At 37.6% G+C, this 23,681-nt stretch overlaps 1 protein-coding gene across 1 annotated transcript in view; it reads right to left on the bottom strand.

Annotated features, from left to right (window-relative positions):
* LOC106056020 (uncharacterized) overlaps nt 1-23,416 on the bottom strand; it is a 36,152-nt gene extending 12,736 nt beyond the window's left edge. Inside the window, exons 1-7 of the mRNA XM_056017736.1 lie at nt 23,274-23,416; nt 15,397-15,528; nt 14,874-15,020; nt 8,869-9,048; nt 7,162-7,353; nt 4,694-4,906; nt 3,322-3,453 (exon numbers count right to left, since the gene is read on the bottom strand). Of these exons, the coding sequence (XP_055873711.1) occupies nt 3,322-3,453; nt 4,694-4,906; nt 7,162-7,353; nt 8,869-9,048; nt 14,874-15,020; nt 15,397-15,528; nt 23,274-23,403 (1,126 nt within the window). The 5' untranslated portion in view covers nt 23,404-23,416. The remainder of the gene's footprint in view (nt 1-3,321; nt 3,454-4,693; nt 4,907-7,161; nt 7,354-8,868; nt 9,049-14,873; nt 15,021-15,396; nt 15,529-23,273) is intronic.
* Between the last annotated feature and the right edge of the window lie 265 nt (nt 23,417-23,681).

Genomic DNA, 23,681 nt, shown 5'->3' with positions numbered 1-23,681 from the left:
GAGACATTTGCCACTATTTAATTAAATAATGTACAAGGTAATGTAGGCTATAGGCGTTATGAAAAAAGATAGTTAAAAATACTTTAAAAAAAACAACAAAGGTTAACTAAGGGGAAGGAATCCACCTTTGCAAGCATATAACTCAATACTGTATGACTTATTTCACTTTTTTTTATATCAAACAATTTTGAATAATTACCAATATTTAATTATATGAAACTAGTCGACCGGCGGCGTAAACTACGCAGATATTTTGCAGGGCCGGCCTTAGGACACTGCATCCTACGCGACCGCAGTGGGCCCCGCACTTTCATGGGACCCGCGCTAATTCTAGGTGTATAAATTATTAAATTAAACCATTATATAACATAACAGATTTCCCACGGTCTCCTGATTTACCAGGAGCTCCTGGAAATCTGAAATTGCAAAATATATGGAAAAGTCCGGAAATTTATTAAAATCTTTTGAAAACTCATACACATCTCCTTAAATATATATAAAAAAGTAATGTTTCCCTTTCAGACCTTGTGGTCTATAGGACAGTGTGACGAAACGCGTCCCTTCTCAATACAGAACTGACCAGTGCGGAACTACCCCCCCCCTTTTTTTTTACCACTAGTTAGCATTGTATAGTCCACTCTCAACACTAAACTGACCAGTGTAGAACACAAACATCCTATTACACCAAGGTTAGATCCAACCACCAAATTATAAGCCATAAACACACCTCCCAAGTTACGCCCTAAATGCCGAAATAAACTTACGTAGCCATTAAGTCCAGGAACATAAAAATTGAAAGTTACGCCCCAAACGCCAGAACAAACACACACAGTCTTAAAGTCCACGCATATCTCTTTGAGTCGACACTCCTAACGCCCAGGGCTAATCAAATTGTTCCCGTCCGTTGTACCATCGAGCCTGATAATTGTTGCATGGTTCCGCTTTCATCCTCCTTCGCCCCCCCCCCCCCCGGGTCGCGGGTTAAAGAAGTCAAATGAATGCGCCCCAAATGAAAAGATTGGTCCAATTTAACAATTTTAAATTCGAAAGACTTGATGGCCATTGGATCGTCACTACTCTAACATACCGCTCGGGAACCTATGAAAGCCGGAGACGAAAGCTTCAGGCTAATGCCATTCTAGATCAGAATAACTGAGAAGTCAGAAGACTCTCAAGTCCACTATTCATTTAGGAACTTGTGTGAGGCAAAGCGGGTGAGTTGGAAAAACTTTATCATTATTATTTAGTGTGTCTTCGCCTGTAACATTTATGTTTATGTATCATTACCATGTTAACACTTATTTGCTTCCAAATATTACATTTGTAAATCTCTATGAATATGTGTTCCTCATTTACTCGTCAATGTTGACTGTACTCCCAACAGTGGACATCCACCTTACAATTTAGTTAATCCTAATTTCTATTTATGCATTTATTCATTCATATCCATATTCATCTGGACCTACTCGCGTCTAGATTATTTCCTTACCTGTGCACATATATATATATATACCTATAATCATGCTTGGTTTTGCTATGCACATACTGTGCTGTTACCATGCATCCTTGGGCCCGAGAATCAGTCTCGCGTGTCTACCCCACTATTTTCGGCTTGTCGGACTGCATAGTTAAGTGCCCTTTTCTATCCCCCCTCCCTTCTTCTCGTCACGGTTCTCTGGACCGTGGACTTGTTTACCTGTGGGTCAATGAGGTCACAGGGTCTACAACCCTGTAATACGGTCCCCCTGTTTCCCTCCTCATTTATGCCCCTGCCTTGTACATTTATATGTGTATTCGTAATATTGTTATTATATCATGTGTACAGTAATTATTATCAGACCTAGTGAAATGTCGTTAGCATGTATCTTAGTTAGTCTGAGGGAGACACTCCTATCAAGGATGCGCCCCTCGCCAACCAGCCTTTGAGGTTTAATAATTCAGGCTCCTCTCACATCTCATCTCATAGCCTCCTACATCAGGGCTGGCGTGTTTCGTTGTCTGAAGGCAGTCCTCTGCAGCTCTCCACACATTCCCGTTGAGAGTGAGTCACTCATCACCCTCGACCGGAACTGAAGGCATTCCAGGCTGAGGTCCCAGGACCGGTCTGCACCTACCGCAGGAATAAGCCCACCGTGTGGCATCCTCATCCTCATCACCCTAGTGCCTGCCTACCTGCAGGGCACCAGCAACTGGCTGCCAGCGCAACGGAGCTTCAACTTACACCACCCCGAAGGAGAACCTTGAATACAGATAAGTGAGAGACAGCCGAATAAACAAACCATACACGAATTTTTATGAGCAACATCCCAGTGATGATACTATCTTAAACGTTATCATAAGATCCTAAATAACTCTGTACATCCCCCCCCCCCACTTACTCGCTGATTGTATTTCTTCCTAATTAATCTTTATTAAATATTTGTTCTTCCACAAAATCATTAAGCTTTGCGTTTTGCTTGTGCCTGTCTATGTGCCTATACAATACAAACAAAATCTTCACCACATTGTGGCTCTAAGACATTACCCCTAGAAGTCACAGGCCATTGTCCCCATCGGTAAGTGCAACGGACCGAACGGCGGACTTATTCCACCACAGGCAGATGATGTAAAGGTCATCTGTTTCTGTGGCTAACTGTTAAGGAGGGTGTCATGTTGCCAACACAACTTTTCCCCGACTAATGTCAGGTACCCATTAGAGCTGGGTGGACTCAGAGGTGCCCGAAGATTCCGAAATTAAAAATCCCGTCTTCACCAGGATTCGAACCCCAGTCCCCGGTTCGGAAGCCAAGCGCTTTACCGCTCATCCAATATAAATACATATAGACAAAATTTTTCATTTTAGGGTGTCGTTAAAAATGGAAAACGCCAATCCTACGCGCGATAAAAAACGGCATTATTCAATACTCGTAATTGTGGAATCTGGTGAAAGAAGCTTCTCGCGCCTCAAACTAATGAAGAATTACTTGAAGTCAACAATTCTCAAAGAAAGATTGAAACATATCTATTGGGTACCTGACGTTAGTTGGGGAAAAGTAAAGGCGGTTGGTCGTTGTGCTGGCCACACGAAACCCTCGTTAACGTTAGGCCACAAAATAGATGACCTTCACACAATCTTCCTTATAGAGCGCAAGGTCTGAAAGGGGAACTTTACTTTAAATAAAATTATTATTTTTGTTCCAGCATTTCTACGCCTGAGACGCTAAAAGAAATGATTAAATAGAATACAGGCGTAGCATGTGGCATGCAATGCGATTTCCAAGTTGGCAGTCGAAAACTTTGTTAAAAGATGATAAAAGACAAATAGGTTAAGAAGATGTTTACCATCTAAACAATGCGCACCGGTCCAGTGAGGCCGACATTTCCTACAAATCCCATTGATATAACAATCACGCTCCATGCAGGACAGACTGCACCTTTTTTCACAGTCGATCCCATAGTTCTCTGCGACACAATCTGAAAAAAAAAAAAAAAAAACAACAAGCACAATAAAAAAACAATACTTAAAAAAACACAAAGTTTATATTAATTGTATTAATTAGTTTGGATCGGTCAGGTAATTAAATTTGTAATAAGCCTCAGACGACTGTCTATAAAGGGGACTGGTTCAGCTTACACCACCACTTCAGTCAAGTACTATTTATTTTCCTTGTTTGAGATACCAAACACTACCGCATGAAGTAAACCGAACTTTTACAGTTGGAACGTGTGGGTTTAAGCCTTCTCAAGCTTGTCAAGCCACCTTGGTAAACACGCTGCTAGGCTAGAGTCTATGAACATGGAAGATTATATAGCTTTTTAATGTTTCTATTTCATGTTTGTGTTTACTAAGCCTTAGATACATAAACTGGCAGAATATATATATTACACTCATGATAGTGACAGCAGTGCCTACTGATAGAGTAAAGTCTGTGACGCCGCTGATCCCTAACTGTATCAGTGCTTGCCATTATATGGATACATCAGTTGCGTGGTGGAAAAGGATGTGGGGAACTGCTGCGTCGGCAGCATCGTCCCAACCATAGCCCAGGCTTTCATATTATTCCTATGAAATTATCCATAGTCGCTAAGTAGCCAATAGAATTGTAGCCAATAGAATTGTAGTGATGACTGAAGCGGTGCTGAGTCCAGAGGCGATATTTGCGGTTGGAGAGTGGGGCGACCGCTTCAGACTCGGCGCCGTAATCGAGGGGAGGCCGCGATAAAAATATTTTTACCCATCAGCCCATCGTACTAATACGTGTGGCCCTGGTATGACACTAGCTCAGGGTTTCGCGCACTGCTAAGGCCGGCTCTGATAGGGTCACTCGTAAGCTGCCGGCTCTTCAGTGATACGTACGTCGGCTGGTCGTGCGGTTTGCGCGCTGGACTGTCGTTTGAATTTATCGATGGTCCGGGGTTCAAACCCTGCCCGCTCCCATCCCCCGTCGTGCTGCAGGAGGTTTGGACTAGTAGGTAACTATCTCTGCTTGAACATTCCAAACATGTAAAAAAGACAAACAAAACACAACCGAGAACAAATTGTTATAGAAGGCCTGAACACGTGACCTGCAACGTCACAACCCGTGTACAGACCTGTGACGTGGCGACGAGCTGTTAGTCTAAACTGCCCACAGGCAGTGACGTCACAGTCCAGTGTTTAGGCCTTCTAAAACGATCGGCCGAGGCACAACCCAACACTTGCGCCTCTTCTTACCACCGTAAACGTGTAAGTCGCAAGACGTAAGATACCGTGGCTTCCTGTCCTTTTTCAGAGCAAAACTTCGGACTCGAACGGACGATAAGACGGCTCTCTCCGGCAGGAGAAACTCGTATTCGTTTTTGGTGACCTTCAAAGAGTAGAAAGCCTCTGTTAGGTTCCTGTAGAGCCACCGAATCTCAAAATAGTCTACTCTTTCCGACAAAGGATCTGAGGATAATTAAAAATCACATCTCGGTTTAAACAAACCAACACAAAAACAGAGGCACAAATATTGGTTAAATTTTTTCTTTAGCTACTTTTTTTAAAAGAAAAAATAAACGTAAAATATCCAGTCGTTCTGCTTTTCCTGGTACTGTTCCCTGGAGGAAGGTCTTTGCGAGCCCCGAAGATCTTTTAATATTGTCATAGATTTTTAGGTTCGTTTTTTTTTTACGATAGTTAGCAGGCCATTATGGGGTCCAATCGCTGCAGTAACCCTGACTCTAATCTCTTGGTTTATGATGAGGTCTTTGAATGTGATACCTAGGATCCTTCTGTAACATCTCAATGCCATTGCCAGGATCCTCCTCTCTAGCTCTGCAGTCAACGTCCAAGACTCACAAGCATATAAGTATTTGGCCATGACCAGGAAGCGCATTAGTCTGATTCTGGTGCCGAGGGCTAAGCCTTTTTCTTTTCATATTATTTTAAGTTTTGAAAGGGCTGCTGTGGACAATTCAGGCCAGTAGTTCAGGTTTCGTTCCCTCATCTGAGACAATAGCTCCGAGGTATTTGAAGCTGAAGACAGAATTGGCAGACAGAGAAAGCGATGGGAGAACAACATAAAAGAATGGACGCGCCTGCCATTGAAAGAGGTTCTAACTAAGGCAAAGGACAGAGAGGAATGGAGAAAGACGGTCGACGAATCTTGCAACGGTCCAACAGAGTATGGGATAGGTAAATGTAAAAAATGTTAAAGAGCCAATTGCGGTCTCAACTTGCTTATTGGCTCCAGGTAATTTCCATCTAGTTCTATTTGAAATGTTAAATTTTTGCTCATATCTAAACGTCAAGATCTAGATTTACAGTTAATTACTGAACAATAAATAAATTAATTAAAGTACCGTGTTGTATGTATCTATAACATAGCAAGGGCCCATTAATTGGTCAAAAGTACAGCCAAGGAAAACGCGGAGTTTACTCTAACAGACTAAATACAGCTTGCGAACAATGCTGTTAATATGAAGTTTTATCTTTATGAGTTTCTGTCTATGGAACAAATAGAAAAGGTTGGCTAACTCATAGATATTGATTGCTTAAAGCCAGAGAGATTTTTCCAGCCTGTGACCCAGTGCCAGGGAAAACGCTGAATTAAATCTATCTAATAAACAAAACATAGCTTGATAACAATCCTCTTAACACGAAGCTTCATGTTTCTGTCTATGGAGCAAATACAAAAGGTAGGCTAACTCAGAGATTTTCAGCATTGTGACGCTGTGCTGTTTGAGGTTCTGTTTCATTGGACGAAGGTTCGCGATGATGTGGCCGGCGACAAGTGTATATGGCTCACCAGGCTACAAAAGGTTGGACATCACGGTACATTTCCGTTCTAAGATAATACCAACCTCACTTTATCAAGCCTAACTATTCGATTTACTATCAGCTTTTTAAGACGAAGCTCAGAATCCTGCGACAATTAAGTAGAATCTAAAAGTATTACCATGGAGTGTTTCGCAAACGTTTCCTTAACCTAACACTTTGCACATTCTGAGTATTTAGCGGAACACTTTGCACATTCTGAGTATTTAGCGGAACACTTTGCACATTCTGAGTATTTAGCGGAACACTTTGCACATTCTGAGTATTTAGCGAACACTTTGCACATTCTGAGTATTTAGCGGAACACTTTGCACATTCTGAGTATTTAGCGGAACACTTTGCACATTCTGAGTATTTAGCGGAACACTTTGCACATTCTGAGTATTTAGCGGAACACTTTGCACATTCTGAGTATTTAGCGGAACACTTTGGTTCGTTTTTTTAGAGAGAATAATTCACGTGGAGGCCTACTAGTTAATTATTCTAGTATCTCGCGGAACACTTATTTATGTCTCGCGGAACACAAGGGTTCAGCGGAACACAGTTTGGGAAACACTGAACTAGAAAGAGATTATCTATTTTCCAAATTAGGCGTAGCTAGGAATTTGCCATCCTTTGGGGTCCTGGGTGGGGGACTTGAACTGTTTGGGGGCCCCTGCATTTTGAGTAACATTTAATATTTAACGTAAAACAAAAATTTCGAACACTCATTTTGAGGGCCCTCTCAAGTTGGGGCCCGGATGAATTTTCAAACTCTCCCCCCCTCCCCCACCCTATCTACGCCACTGCGTCACCTGTCAAAAGAGATTGAATTCAACTAACCATGTACGCCACTGCGTCCCCTGTCAGAAGAGATAGAATTCAACTAATCACTTTTTACGAACCTTGTTCGTTCCAGAGAGATATTTTCTCCACAAAGAAGCGTGCATCTAGCAAGAGCTCAAAGCTGGAGTTTCTGTCTTGGCTGTAGTAGGTGCGAACACATTGGCGTGGGTCAACAGTGACCGAAGAGATTATGTTTTCTCTGTCGTTAATACTTGACATCAATAGTTTTCTGCCTACTGCTAAGTCTCGACCTCATTAGGAACAAGCAAAGTACACAAAATAATTACTTAAAAAAAAAAAAGCGTATATTAAATATATCAAATAGTCTAGTTTTAATCAGTCATGCAATAAAATCTTTAATAGCTCTAGACTAAAAATAATACATCTGTGCGATTAGAAATATTTTTTTTTTACCAATTTGTTTTTTGTTTAGAGCGATTGCATGCTTTTAGCGTTCTCATTGCGCTATGATCCTATCACTTGTCTAGACCAGTTAAAAGGGGAAGAAAGAATGGGGTATCTGGATGATCACTTTTCAATGTATTTATAAAAATACACAAGGGAACGACCTGAATTCGAACGTGTGGGCTTCTCAGGCTTGTCAAGCCAACTTGGTAAACACGCTGATAGAAAAGAATCTCCGAACATGGAAGATCTTATATAATACAGACGTTACTTCAAAAAAGAAGATGATTACGTCCTACGCGTCATTCATTCAGTCATGCATAATTAACCAATGACTTAAATTCTGCCAAGTCACTGGTTTTCCTGGCTAGCTCAGGCAACCCATTCCATGCTCTAATAGCACTAGGGAAGAAGGAGTGTTTGTACAAATTTGTCCTAGCATATGGGACGAGGAATGTGCCTTTATCTGTGTGTCTTTCAGAGTATTTTATTAAACTTTGTTTTTGTATTTGAAGATTATGGTTCAGTTTTTTATGTATGATTGCTACTTTACTTTTGAGCCTTCTGTCCTGAAAGCTTTCTAAATTTAGTGATTTTACTAAAGGTGTTACTCTAGTCAAATGTGAATATTCGTTTATTATGAATCTCACTGCTCTATTTTGTGTCTGTTCCAGTTTTTTTTTATGTTTTCTTGAGTTGAGGGGTCCCAAACGGAGGATGCATATTCTATTATTGGCCTAACCAAGGTTAAATAACATTTTAGTTTTATGTTCTTATTTGATTTATAGAAATTTCTTTTAATAAATCCTAATGCTTTGTATAGCTATCTAATGTTTCTATTTCATGTTTGTGTTTAGTAAGCCTTTGACGACAACCTATTATAAAGGGGGGCTAATTCAGCTTATATCATCACTTAGACCACGTACTATTTCTTTCCCTTGGGAGAGGTATTAATGCGGCTTATACCACCACTTAAGTCAAGTACTATTTCTTTCCCTTGTTTGGAATACCTTTTTTTGGGGGGGGGGGGAAATCAGCTTTATCCGAGATTGTGTGTTGTAGAAATAACGTGTACAAACTTTTGGCCAGACAGACAGACAAAGTGAATTGCTATGAGATTTGTAATAAAAAGAGTTTTTTTTAAATTCAACGAGAGTTTGTGTTATTATCCACAGCGTTTGGATCCCACAATGACCTGCCAACTATTGTAAAAAAAGCAACAACAAAAAACTAAAAAAGCAAACTTAAACTTTGTGGTCATATTACAAGGTCTTCGTGGCTTGCAAGGACCTTCCTTCAGGGAACAATACCAGGAAAAAAAAAGAAAGAGGCAGACTTAATGAAACAGTTCTACAATGTACCTCCGTTAATATTCAGCGTGCAGAGACTCAGTTCAATATCCCGCCATTGGATTCGGACTTTCTTGATTGTCTGGGCGATGTCAAGGAAATAATCATAAGTGTAGGGGTCGACCTTTAGAATCCGGATCTTTTTGTAGTCTTCGTGAGAAAATCTGAACGTGAATATCGGTGCTCTTCTCACTGTTTTAAAATGAAACAACAGAAGACGTAATACATAATACATCTAACTCTTTCTCTCCGTAATTATTATTCTCTATCCGACGGAATTATTCATTTCTCTCATTTGTATTTTACTACTCTGTTATAATTTAGCTTTAATAACCTATTTTGTGTGTAATCAGGAAATGTATATAGTTATAAGAGAATCGATGCTCTAATCACATCTCCATTCAAAGGGTCTCGGTTCATATCAAGATTTTTATCGCATCTCTAATTTCTACATGTGATTGCCGTTTACCCGTTTTGTACTTTGCATTATGGATAATAATCTGGTCCCCGAGAAGAAATGACAAAAGTTCTGCTTAAACCTGCATCCCCTGTTAGCCCTTGCAATGGTCTAGTCCATACGATTAGTTGGCCCAGATTTCTTCATAGGTCATTATATGTAACATTTATATTTTGTTTCCTTCCTACCGCTCTTGATGTAAACATGTGGATCGAATGCAGTGGCGTAGTTAGGGATTGGTCATCATTTGGAGGGCCTCTTGAAGGGCCTCTACATTTTGACCTTCGACATCATAACATGAGATAATGGCGTAATACTTAATATGAGCTAAAATTTCGAACACTTATTTGGGGGTCCCGGTCAAGTGTAGGCTCGGCGGGATTTTCAATTTCTTTACCTCCCTATCCCCCCATTATAACTACGACACTGATCGACTGCCCTCAGAAAGAGTGGGTTTGGGTTTTGGGCGCTCAATTGTTAGAATCTATAGTTAAATGAGGTTTTTTTTTTTTTGTTGTTTTCTTTGTACAAATATTATAATGTCCAACATTTTAATTTTAAGTTTTTCATCTGTTTTGAAATGGTTTCCAATGTTTGTAGACAAGTCAAGACTTCATGTGCCATTACGACATGTTTAAGTCTTGATATGTTTTTTGTCTTTACTTAAGAAAGCCATTTATAAATGTTTAAATCTAAATATTGATCTATGTCATTTAGAATGTTATGTGTATGTTTTAGTCATTAAGAAAGTCATTTGTATATGTGTGTCACCAATAAAGCTATGTGTCATCTAGAAATTCAAGTGTATAAGTGTGTCATCTAGAAATTCAAGTGTATAAGTGTGTCATCTAGAAATTCAAGTGTATAAGTGTGTCATCTAGAAATTCAAGTGTATAAGTGTGTCATCTAGAAAGTCATTTTTATATGTGTCATAAGGAAAGTCTGTGTATATGTGTGTCATGAAATAAGTCATGTGTCATTAAGAAAGTCTATGTGTCTACAAGAAAGTCAGGTGTATAAGTGTGTCATCTAGAAAGTCATTTTTATATGTGTCATCAGGAAAGTCTGTGTATATGTGTGTCATGAAATAAGTCATGTGTCATTAAGAATGTCTATGTGTCTACAAGAAAGTCAGGTGTATAAGTGTGTCATCTAGAAAGTCATTTTTATATGTGTCATCAGGAAAGTCTGTGTATATGTGTGTCATGAAATAAGTCACGGTTAGTCACGTGTTAGTGTGTGTCATTATACCATGACGTCTACAAGAATCTATTTTGTTTTGTTTTTAATACCTTCATGTGAGCGTTTGTCGATAAGTTAACAATAATACCCCCACGAATAAGGACATTACCTATTTCTTAAAACTGAACTCTGATTTAGTTGAACCTAACCAAAACTATCCCAGGGATAAAGTCCTTACCTATTTCATCAAACTGAACTCTGATTTAGTTGAGCCTAACCAAAACTATCCCAGGGATAAAGTCCTTACCTATTTCATCAAACTGAACTCTGATTTAGTTGAACCTAACCAAAACTATCCCAGGGATAAAGTCCTTACCTATTTCATCAAACTGAACTCTGATTTAGTTGAACCTAACCAAAACTATCCCAGGGATAAAGTCCTTACCTATTTCATCAAACTGAAATATGATTTAGTTGAACCTAACCAAAACTATCCCAGGGATAAAGTCCTTACCTATTTCATCAAACTGAACTCTGATTTAGTTGAACCTAACCAAAACTATCCCAGGGATAAAGTCCTTACCTATTTCATCAAACTGAACTCTGATTTAGTTGAACCTAACCAAAACTATCCCAGGGATAAAGTCCTTACCTATTTCATCAAACTGAACTCTGATTTAGTTGAACCTAACCAAAACTATCCCAGGGATAAAGTCCTTACCTATTTCATCAAACTGAACTCTGATTTAGTTGAACCTAACCAAAACTATCCCAGGGATAAAGTCCTTACCTATTTCATCAAACTGAACTCTGATTTAGTTGAACCTAACCAAAACTATCCCAGGGATAAAGTCCTTACCTATTTCATCAAACTGAACTCTGATTTAGTTGAACCTAACCAAAACTATCCCAGGGATAAAGTCCTTACCTATTTCATCAAACTGAACTCTGATTTAGTTGAACCTAACCAAAACTATCCCAGGGATAAAGTCCTTACCTATTTCATCAAACTGAACTCTGATTTAGTTGAACCTAACCAAAACTATCCCAGGGATAAAGTCCTTACCTATTTCATCAAACTGAACTCTGATTTAGTTGAACCTAACCAAAACTATCCCAGGGATAAAGTCCTTACCTATTTCATCAAACTGAACTCTGATTTAGTTGAACCTAACCAAAACTATCCCAGGGATAAAGTCCTTACCTATTTCATCAAACTGAACTCTGATTTAGTTGAACCTAACCAAAACTATCCCAGGGATAAAGTCCTTACCTATTTCATCAAACTGAACTCTGATTTAGTTGAACCTAACCAAAACTATCCCAGGGATAAAGTCCTTACCTATTTCATCAAACTGAACTCTGATTTAGTTGAACCTAACCAAAACTATCCCAGGGATAAAGTCCTTACCTATTTCATCAAACTGAACTCTGATTTAGTTGAACCTAACCAAAACTATCCCAGGGATAAAGTCCTTACCTATTTCATCAAACTGAACTCTGATTTAGTTGAACCTAACCAAAACTATCCCAGGGATAAAGTCCTTACCTATTTCATCAAACTGAACTCTGATTTAGTTGAACCTAACCAAAACTATCCCAGGGATAAAGTCCTTACCTATTTCATCAAACTGAACTCTGATTTAGTTGAACCTAACCAAAACTATCCCAGGGATAAAGTCCTTACCTATTTCATCAAACTAAGCTCTGATTTAGTTGAACCTAACCAAAACTATCCCAGGGATAAAGTCCTTACCTATTTCATCAAACTGAGCTCTGATTTAGTTGAACCTAACCAAAACTATCCCAGGGATTAAGTCCTTACCTATTTCATCAAACTGAACTCTGATTTAGTTGAACCTAACCAAAACTATCCCAGGGATAAAGTCCTTACCTATTTCATCAAACTGAACTCTGATTTAGTTGAACCTAACCAAAACTATCCCAGGGATAAAGTCCTTACCTATTTCATCAAACTGAACTCTGATTTAGTTGAACCTAACCAAAACTATCCCAGGGATAAAGTCCTTACCTATTTCATCAAACTGAGCTCTGATTTAGTTGAACCTAACCAAAACTATCCCAGGGATAAAGTCCTTACCTATTTCATCAAACTGAACTCTGATTTAGTTGAACCTAACCAAAACTATCCCAGGGATAAAGTCCTTACCTATTTCATCAAACTGAACTCTGATTTAGTTGAACCTAACCAAAACTATCCCAGGGATAAAGTCCTTACCTATTTCATCAAACTGAACTCTGATTTAGTTGAACCTAACCAAAACTATCCCAGGGATAAAGTCCTTACCTATTTCATCAAACTGAACTCTGATTTAGTTGAACCTAACCAAAACTATCCCAGGGATAAAGTCCTTACCTATTTCATCAAACTGAACTCTGATTTAGTTGAACCTAACCAAAACTATCCCAGGGATAAAGTCCTTACCTATTTCATCAAACTGAACTCTGATTTAGTTGAACCTAACCAAAACTATCCCAGGGATAAAGTCCTTACCTATTTCATCAAACTGAACTCTGATTTAGTTGAACCTAACCAAAACTATCCTAGGGATAAAGTCCTTACCTATTTCATCAAACTGAACTCTGATTTAGTTGAACCTAACCAAAACTATCCCAGGGATAAAGTCCTTACCTATTTCATCAAACTGAACTCTGATTTAGTTGAACCTAACCAAAACTATCCCAGGGATAAAGTCCTTACCTATTTCATCAAACTGAACTCTGATTTAGTTGAACCTAACCAAAACTATCCCAGGGATAAAGTCCTTACCTATTTCATCAAACTGAACTCTGATTTAGTTGAACCTAACCAAAACTATCCCAGGGATAAAGTCCTTACCTATTTCATCAAACTGAACTCTGATTTAGTTGAACCTAACCAAAACTATCCTAGGGATAAAGTCCTTACCTATTTCATCAAACTGAACTCTGATTTAGTTGAACCTAACCAAAACTATCCCAGGGATAAAGTCCTTACCTATTTCATCAAACTGAACTCTGATTTAGTTGAACCTAACCAAAACTATCCCAGGGATAAAGTCCTTACCTATTTCATCAAACTGAACTCTGATTTAGTTGAACCTAACCAAAACTATCCCAGGGATAAAGTCCTTACCTATTTCATCAAACTGAACTCTGATTTAGTTGAACCTAACCAAAACTATCCCAGGGATAAAGTCCTTACCTATTTCATCAAACTGAGCTCTGATTTAGTTGAACCTAACCAAAACTATCCCAGGGATAAAGTCCTTACCTATTTCATCAAACTGAACTCTGATTTAGTTGAACCTAACCAAAACTATCCCAGGGATAAAGTCCTTACCTATTTCATCAAACTGAACTCTGATTTAGTTGAACCTAACCAAAACTATCCCAGGGATAAAGTCCTTACCTATTTCATCAAACTGAACTCTGATTTAGTTGAACCTAACCAAAACTATCCCAGGGATAAAGTCCTTACCTATTTCATCAAACTGAACTCTGATTTAGTTGAACCTAACCAAAACTATCCCAGGGATAAAGTCCTTACCTATTTCATCAAACTGAACTCTGATTTAGTTGAACCTAACCAAAACTATCCCAGGGATAAAGTCCTTACCTATTTCATCAAACTGAACTCTGATTTAGTTGAACCTAACCAAAACTATCCCAGGGATAAAGTCCTTACCTATTTCATCAAACTGAACTCTGATTTAGTTGAACCTAACCAAAACTATCCCAGGGATAAAGTCCTTACCTATTTCATCAAACTGAACTCTGATTTAGTTGAACCTAACCAAAACTATCCCAGGGATAAAGTCCTTACCTATTTCATCAAACTGAACTCTGATTTAGTTGAACCTAACCAAAACTATCCCAGGGATAAAGTCCTTACCTATTTCATCAAACTGAACTCTGATTTAGTTGAACCTAACCAAAACTATCCCAGGGATAAAGTCCTTACCTATTTCATCAAACTGAACTCTGATTTAGTTGAACCTAACCAAAACTATCCCAGGGATAAAGTCCTTACCTATTTCATCAAACTGAACTCTGATTTAGTTGAACCTAACCAAAACTATCCTAGGGATAAAGTCCTTACCTATTTCATCAAACTGAACTCTGATTTAGTTGAACCTAACCAAAACTATCCCAGGGATAAAGTCCTTACCTATTTCATCAAACTGAACTCTGATTTAGTTGAACCTAACCAAAACTATCCCAGGGATAAAGTCCTTACCTATTTCATCAAACTGAACTCTGATTTAGTTGAACCTAACCAAAACTATCCCAGGGATAAAGTCCTTACCTATTTCATCAAACTGAACTCTGATTTAGTTGAACCTAACCAAAACTATCCCAGGGATAAAGTCCTTACCTATTTCATCAAACTGAACTCGTATCCAGGTGAAGTAGACAGGCTCGACGAACTCCACAACTGTCTCCCTGCGAACAAATATTTCACACGTGTCCTGGTCATTGTCCCTCATTCGCCTCTGGTGCACGCCTTTGACTGCAATGTCATCTGGAAACATGTAGACCCTAACTTGCTATTTAAATGACAAACGTATGCACTTGACTACATATTTTATTGATGTAAAGTAAAGTAAAAGTACCCGTTTCAGACTTTGAACCTAAAGCAGCGGTTCTCAACCTTTTAAGATCGGCGACCCCTTTTTACTATCCCCAACTCTGCCGCGACCCTCCCCCCCCCCCATAACATGCACAGCAATAGAAGAATACACTAAATACAATCCATATTTTAGATGGTCTTAGGCGACCCCTGACAAATCGTCAATCGACCCCCTCAAGGGGTCGCGACCCACAGGTTGAGAACCCCCTGACCTAAAAGGAAGGATGATGCAAAGGTCACCTGCTCGCTTAGAGATATCAAGACTTACAGTACTGGCAGTAAGGTCCAAACCAGCTTGCATGACATCGTTGTTTGGGCTGCTCACATAGGGCATTTTTATCACACTCAGTGCAGCGACATAGGTGGTTACATGACTCGCCGAACCAGCCATTTTCACAAGCTATAAATGAGACAACAGATCTTTAAACTATCAAAATTAGGTATTTAAACAAAAGGTTTCAATTGTTATACTAAATATTTAATACTACAAAGGCGAAAGAACTATAAACAGCTAACGTTTGGTGTATCGGTGTACAAAGTAAAAAAATGTGTTGACAAGCTATGATTTTTTAGAGGCCGCCGAAAGGGGAAAAGACGCTATTAGTTTTGTGTGGAATGTCTGTCCGTCCGTCTGTCCGTCCCGTTTAGATCTCGTAAACTAGAAAAGATAGTGAAAATCCGACATCATAATAGTTTAGAGCATTCAAAGTTCTGATGCAACGGCTACTTTTTTCTTTTCTGTAAGCCAAAAATCTAATTTTTTAAAATCACTTATGCAAGCAGTTTTTTTCATATAAATACACCACTTTTACAACTTGTTACGGTCGTAGCGCAGCACGGTGTGCATAAATAATGGTGCGAATTTGTGTAATGAATTGAAGTGATGTTGAAAAGGGGAAGCCGGGAGTAATTGACAGGAAGAGAAATGAAATGTTCGTATTTACATAACTTGTTGTAATATTAAAGTATTTATTGAGTAATAACCTGAGAGTCTATTATTATTTCGAAGAGTCTTGTGTCGTAACAAGTGGCGCCCAACGGAAAAGGCAAGACCTGCGTTATAATGGTATCTAATTCCTGTCTACGGAGGTATTACTAGTACTACAAAGTGTAACAAAATCTCTAGATCTCTAGATCTATTAAGATTGGGAGAGTAGCGTCATCTAAATCTCTAAAGCTATGTACTAGACTCACTGGTAAACATAAACCTTTAGTTGAAACTTAACTAAAAACATTATTGTTGAATTAATCAATTGGATTAACATTTAAATCTAGATTTATATCATTAGAATTATTATGACGGTCAATTCTCTACATTCACCAATGTGAAAACGTCAGGGATTACCCACTGTATTTGGATGTGCTATGAATTTATTGAAAAAAAAAATAATTAAAAAAGATCATGTCAGTGGCTGCTGAAGTAAATGTTCATTATTCTGACTGGTCATAGTTCTCAACAATAACCTTTAACATTCAATATTGATGGAAATTTGTACGATTATTAGCACTGCTGTGGGCAACACTAGTGAATTTTGACTACGGTGGAGAACAGTGCCTATTTAGGACCAACGGATATACACTGACCACGGCATATAGACAAATAACGAAAGATTCATATCACCGGCGGAGAATATACACTAGCATTGGCAGTTATACCAGCAGGAAGAAGAGTATTCCGGGAAGTAGATACATATTTGTATTGGAATAACATTAAACGTTTGGTTCATTACATTACATTTAGATATGAACATTGTTGGGTCCAAGCATTAAGTATATGAGAATCAAATATATTTAATTGATATGGTCAGATAACTCGGTAAAGAAAAAATACAAATGGCGGATAAAGCTGAGATAGTTGCTTTGAAAGAAGAAGGGAGACTATTGGAATTAGAAGGAGCAGAGCTGAGAAAATATGTACAAGAAAGATTAATAGAAAGAGAGAAACTAGTCAAGGAAAAGGAAATAGAGAAAGAGAAGTTAGCCATGGAAAAGGAAATAGAGAAAGAGAAGTTAGCCATGGAAAAAGAAAGAGAGAAAGAAAAGTTAGTCATGGAAAAGGAAATAGAGAAAGAGAAGTTAGCAATGGATAAAGAAATAGAGAAAGAGAAGTTGGCTATCAGTAGAGAGAAATTAGTTACGGATAAAGAAATTGAGAAAGAGAAGCTAGCTATGGAGAAAGAAAGGTTAGCCATAGAGAAAGAAAAGTTGGAAATAAAAAAAGGAAAAGCTAAAGATGAAGGTACTGGAAAGAAAAATGACGTGTCTGGAAATAAATTGGCAAAATATAAAGGTACAATGTTTGATGAGAATAAAATAGACATAGATATTTTCTTAAAGAAGTTTGAAATTGAAATGAAAGAATTAGCTTTTCCGGAAGATAAATGGACATTTTTGTTATCAAAGTCATTTGCAGCGGAGGTACCGTCAAAGATTTGCATGAATCAGAATAATTACCAAATAGTAAAGGAGCAATTACTACGAACATTTGGCAAAACTGAGGCGTTTTATCGTCAACAATATGTTAATTGCACCATTGAAACCAACGAGGACCCCCAAACATTTTTAGACAAGATGAATAGCTACTTTGACAATTGGACAGAGTCATCAAAAATAGAGAAGACGTTTGATGGACTAAAGGTATTTCTTATGCTGGATAAAGTCATTTATGAGAGTCAGGACGAACTAAAAATATTCCTGCTGGAGAGAAAGCCAAAATCTGTAGATGAGATTGTAAAATTAATAAGGGCTTACAAAGTGGCACATCCTGAAAAAAAGTTAAACAGAGGTAGCGATATTAAAGAAATAGTAGCATTTAATAGAGCTAGAGAAACACAAGACAGTTATAGCAACAATAGAAGATTTAGATATGAAGGACAGAATAGGTTTAGAGGACAAGGAAGGAGCCAAATAGATAGTAGACAAGGCCAGTATAATAGCTACAGAGGGCGATATCAAGGAAACAGACAGGGAAGATATGACAGCGGAAGAAATAGAAGAGATCAAAGTTTGTCGTTATTGTCGAGTTCAGGAAGTCTAGACTGTTTTCAAACATTTGTAGGAAATAAGGCTGCAAGAACGATAAGGGACACTGGGAGCACTATTGTTGGAATAAACCGAAATTTGGTTGAAGATCATGAATATACTGGAAAAAACAAAGCATGTATTATGTTTGATGGTAAAACAGTTCGATTACCCGTGGCCCGAGTGAACATTAAAACACCGTATTATACGGGGATCGTAGAGGCATGTGTTATAGACCATGATCAAATTGATTTGATTATTGGCAATATACCAAACATAAAGAAGTGCACGGAAAATGAGATAGAAGTTTGGAAAAATTGTTGTGGAATGGCGACTACTCGATCCTGTAGTAAGGATGTAGAGGAAGGAGATTTGGCAAAATTGTTTGAGTTATCAACTAAGGAAAAAGAGCAAGATGAAGAACAACATGAAAACACAGAAACAATAGAAATCAAAGATATAGTATTTAACAAAGAAAAATTTATCACAAAACAAAAAAATGACCCAGAGTTACGTCAGCTGGCTCAGAAAGGAGGTAGAGGAGGAAGATTCTTTATAGAAAGAGGAGCTCTTGTTAGAGAGATTGAATGGCATGGGGAAACAATAATCCAGCTTGTGGTACCTAGAGAATTCAGGCAGCTTGTTATGGAAAATGGGCACGATGTAGCACACGCAGGACATATGGGAATACATAAAACGAAACAAAGAATATTCAAGGATTTCTATTGGCCATCTATTAGTAAGGACATCAAAAACTATGTGACTTCGTGCAGACTATGCCAAATAAAAGGGGCAAGAAAAATAAAAGCACCATTACAAAGGGTGGATATAGCAGATAGACCATTTAGTAAAATAGCGATTGATTTGATTGGTCCAATGCCAGTAGTTTCGAATAGGGGTCACCGTTATATTTTAACTGTGATAGACGTGTGCTCAAGATGGCCAGAGGCTATTCCACTCAAAAGAATTGAAGCCAGAGACATAGTACAAGCATTATATACGTTGTTTACAAGATTTGGATTTCCCAATGAAATATTATCAGATAGGGGCACTCAATTCAACTGTCAGCTGACTACAACATTCTTGAACATGTTTGGGATTCAGCAAAGGTTTACAGCCCCTTACCACCCACAGAGCAATGGTATTTGCGAACGCTTTAATGGTACGCTAAAGAAAGCATTATCTAAAGTAGTGGATGATAAACCCAAAGAGTGGGATATGGCTATTCCGTCAATACTATTTGCATACAGAGAGAGTCGTAATGAAACAACAGGGTTTTCACCATTTCAAATGATTTATGGAGGAAATCCGCGAGGTCCAATGACAATAGTGAAAGATTTGATAATCTCTCATGAACATGTAGGAACTAATGACAGTTATGATATTGTAACAGAAACTAGAAATCAGGTTATAAAGGCATGCGAAGAAGCGGGTAGACAGGTACTAGAGAAAAATGAATTAACGCGTTGCAGGGTGAATAAACATAGAAAAATGACGGAATTAAACGTAGGACAAGATGTTTTGGTCTTACTCAAGGATAAGAATAATGTACTGTTCACAAAATGGCTGGAACCGTACAAAATAACAAGGAAAATTAGCGATGTGGATTATGAAATAGACATTGATTCGAAGCTCAAAATATTTCATGTAGATTTGTTAAAAGAGTTCAGACCAAGACAAAGAAGTGAAGAAAGGAGTAAAGATGAGTCAATGACAATGAGTGCCTGTGTGACGGAAGAAATGGAGACAGAGGAAAGATTTAGACCAATAGAGACAGTGGCAACAGAAAGTAGGCAAACGTGGAATGATGTCACGGTGGATGGAGTTTCTCTTGATAGAGCTAAAGAAATCAAGGCACTAATTGAGGAGTATAAGAATATTTTTACGGATTTACCTGGGAAAACAAGTATTATAGAACATGATATCAAGTTAACTGGCAAAGTACCGAATAAACTGCCACAATATACGATCCCATTACACCATAGAGAAACATTACAGAAGGAAATTGATGAGCTACTAACACTTGGAGTGATAGAACCATCTAGTTCACCATGGGCTGCACCAGTCGTGCTTGTTAAAAAAAAGTGTGGCAACTTAAGATTGTGTGTGGATTATCGACAGTTGAATAAAGTCACACAATTTGATCCATTTCCAATGCCACAAGCAGAAGCAATGTTTACTAAGCTAAAAAATGCAAAGATTTTTAGCACGTTGGATCTGTCAAGAGGATACTGGCAAGTACCTCTAAAACAAGAAGCTAAACCATTATCGGCATTTAAGACACCTTCGGGCATATATCAATGGAATGTGATGAGCTTTGGCTTGGTAAATGCTCCAGCCACGTTTAACAGAATGATGGCCAAATTATTCAGCCATAGAAGAGACATAATTTGTTATTTAGATGATATATGCATTTTTAGTGAGCAATGGGATGAGCATATACAAAGCCTTGGAGAGGTTTTTAAAATTATCAAAGAAAACAATTTAACATTGAAACCAACAAAGATAAAAATTGGCCTAAGTGAAATTTCATTTTTGGGGTATAAGATTAAAAATGAGTACATTACACCATTGGAAGAAACTGTATCAAAAATATTGGACATTAAGGTATCAAAGACAAAGAAGCAAATTAGAAGCCTTTTGGGGTTATGCAACTTTTATAGAAAATTTATCGCAAATTTTTCAGAAATAATTGAACCACTAACAAATCTAACAAAGAAAGGAAAACCTAACAATATAGTGTGGACGGAGGAATGTCAAGAAGCACTGGACATAATTAAAACTTTCTTTTCTGGGGCACCGATTTTGAAATTACCTGACAATACTAAGGAATTTATTTTGGCTACAGATGCATCAGCCATTGCAATAGGAGGCTGTCTAATGCAAAAATGGAATGGTGTCCCACATCCTGTTTTATATGTGAGTAGAAAACTGACAGCATCTGAGTTGAAATATGCTACCATTGAAAAGGAAGGACTAGCCATTGTATGGGGTATAACAAAATTAGGGTTCTACCTAATGGGAGCTAAATTTGAACTATGGACGGATCACGCTCCCTTGGCCTTCATTAATACAAATAAACTAGGGAACAACAGAATAGCCAGATGGGCATTGCAACTTATGGATTATAACTTTGAGGTCAGGACAATACCAGGGAAAGACAATGTGATAGCTGACACATTATCACGGTGTACCTAAGAAGGAAAAGAAATGGAAGTAAGGAAAGGAGCTTGGCCACGTCAATTTTGTTTCTGTTGGCTGGTCAAAAGAATAATGTCAGTAAATTTATTTTGGTGAGAACACAATGAATAGCAGTGTAATGAAGAGACATCTATAACAGATTGGAACATTTTGTAAATATACACATACTACATGTATATGTAATCGAAGACTGTATGGATTGACGAAGCTTTGTTACATGTGTGAGGTGTCGAGATATTAATATATGATGTTGTATTGAGAATTTGATGAAACCATTGTTAGAAATATAAATTATAGTATTACAGTTACATAGTTAATTATAGTTTATAATTGTGAATTATGAGATTTACTCTGATTGATTCGTTGGGGAAGTCTGGACATTATACATTGGGATGGATGTAAGTAATTTTGAACCTAAAATAATAATGTAAAGAATGATGATATTTAATTTTGCTGTTGGAGGGTTTTGTTGTTGTCGTTGGTTTTTACCTGGTTTAAAAGAATGAGAATTAATGAAGATAATATAATTATATTGAACAGTGATTTATAATTTTATTTGATATTTAAAAGACGTTCGATGTACATCGAACTTGGCAAACAAGGGGGGTGTTACGGTCGTAGCGCAGCACGGTGTGCATAAATAATGGTGCGAAGAGTCTTGTGTCGTAACACAACTATTCACTATTAATAATTCACTATTAATAATAACAAACAAAGGAGGCTCTTTAGAAGGGGAGAACTTTATTTACCTTATTTTTTACACATTTATGCGAACAGTTTTAGATTTTATGTCAATTTCTTTTTTACATTTGTATTGCTAGGTTAAGTAAGTTCTGTTATACTGCTACATTTACACTAAAAATGTTTACTTTTTTTTAAAAGAACAAAAAACCTATTTAATATGCATATAAGTTGGACATAATTTAAAACATAAATTAATACGTTTTTTTTTTCATATTATCGCGTGAACTGCAACAGAGTACCAAATATAAAGAATTTTTGTTTTCTTTCGGAAATTGTTTTTTATCTTGAGGAATAAGAAAGAGATTATCCTTTTACAAAACAATTAGAGCAATTATATATTCATTATAAGACATTACTTTGGGCAGGCTCACATCTAACTTGATATTCACTTTTACCTATCCTTAGGTCGGTGGACCGCTGGGGCACCATACAAGGTCCGTCAACCTTCTTTCTTTGATAGAGTTTCATTCTGATATTCTTTCTGAAAATATTGAAGCCCTCCTTTTTACCTGCCTGCATGGACCACTTTGGGGACCGATTTTGAGTTTGTGTCTCCACACAAACTTTCTTTGTACTTTTATACAGGTATGGGCACTTTTCGTCACTGTTAAATCAAGGTTTCTAGGATACTCCATCTCTAGCTCATTTTTTTTATGTCTTTCGTTGTCAACGTTGTTCAATTTATTAATTTAAAAAAAAAATCTCCATTTATGAATATTTTATACATGGCAGAAAATCTATAATTAGTAAGCTTTTTGGTGTATCCGGTGTGCAAAATTTAAAAAGAGTTGATAAAAAGTTATATCATATATGCATTGTGGTGTATACCAATTTACCCTTGCAGAATTAGTCTTGTTTAAACAAACATTTTGTTACTGTTATATAGGACTATAGCCAGAAGTTAAAATTAGCGTCCTTTGCTCAGTTTAAATTATCACCTTGGGTGGGTGGGTGGGAGGGGGGGGGATATATATTAATAGAGTTTTAGTCATTGATTAACATACATGACTAGATTGACCTATATACACGCGTAGGACGTAGTCATCTTCTTTTTTGAAGTCACGTTTCATCATTTGTATTTTTTAAAATGGGATATGATATCCGATATGGAAACTTTGAGATCTAGACAAGATATATGGTCTAAATGTTAGGAACCATGCTATCTTATTCGTTAGATACCTATTGCTTGGTTTATACCCAGCGCTAACATAAGGATTAAACAGAATAACATGTGCAACGTTCTTTTGTCATGTTGTGTAGGAAGAGAAAAGAAATAATTTGTATGTAAACAATAGAAGGTAATAATCATTTACCAAACTAGTTTAGATTTATCTTTCTTAATGCTAGAGAAACAGGGTCTTGGGCGTGCTATCTGAGCTTTGGGAATAGTTTGGTTTTGAAATGCGCAATTTTTTGAGGCGTATTTTAACAACTCGACTTGTGTTGGTTATTGTCACAGCCTCGTCTGGATCTGATTGTGACTTTTTGTGAATTGCGAGTCACTTATTTATTGCCATTATGATATAGGCCTACTGGTCAGCAACTAATGCAAGATCCATTGATGTAAGATACTTAGTTAACTGTTAA

This window comes from Biomphalaria glabrata, chromosome 18 (assembly GCF_947242115.1).
Source record: "Biomphalaria glabrata chromosome 18, xgBioGlab47.1, whole genome shotgun sequence".
NCBI lineage: Eukaryota > Metazoa > Mollusca > Gastropoda > Planorbidae > Biomphalaria > Biomphalaria glabrata.
This window is presented reverse-complemented; position numbering and strand designations above follow the sequence as displayed.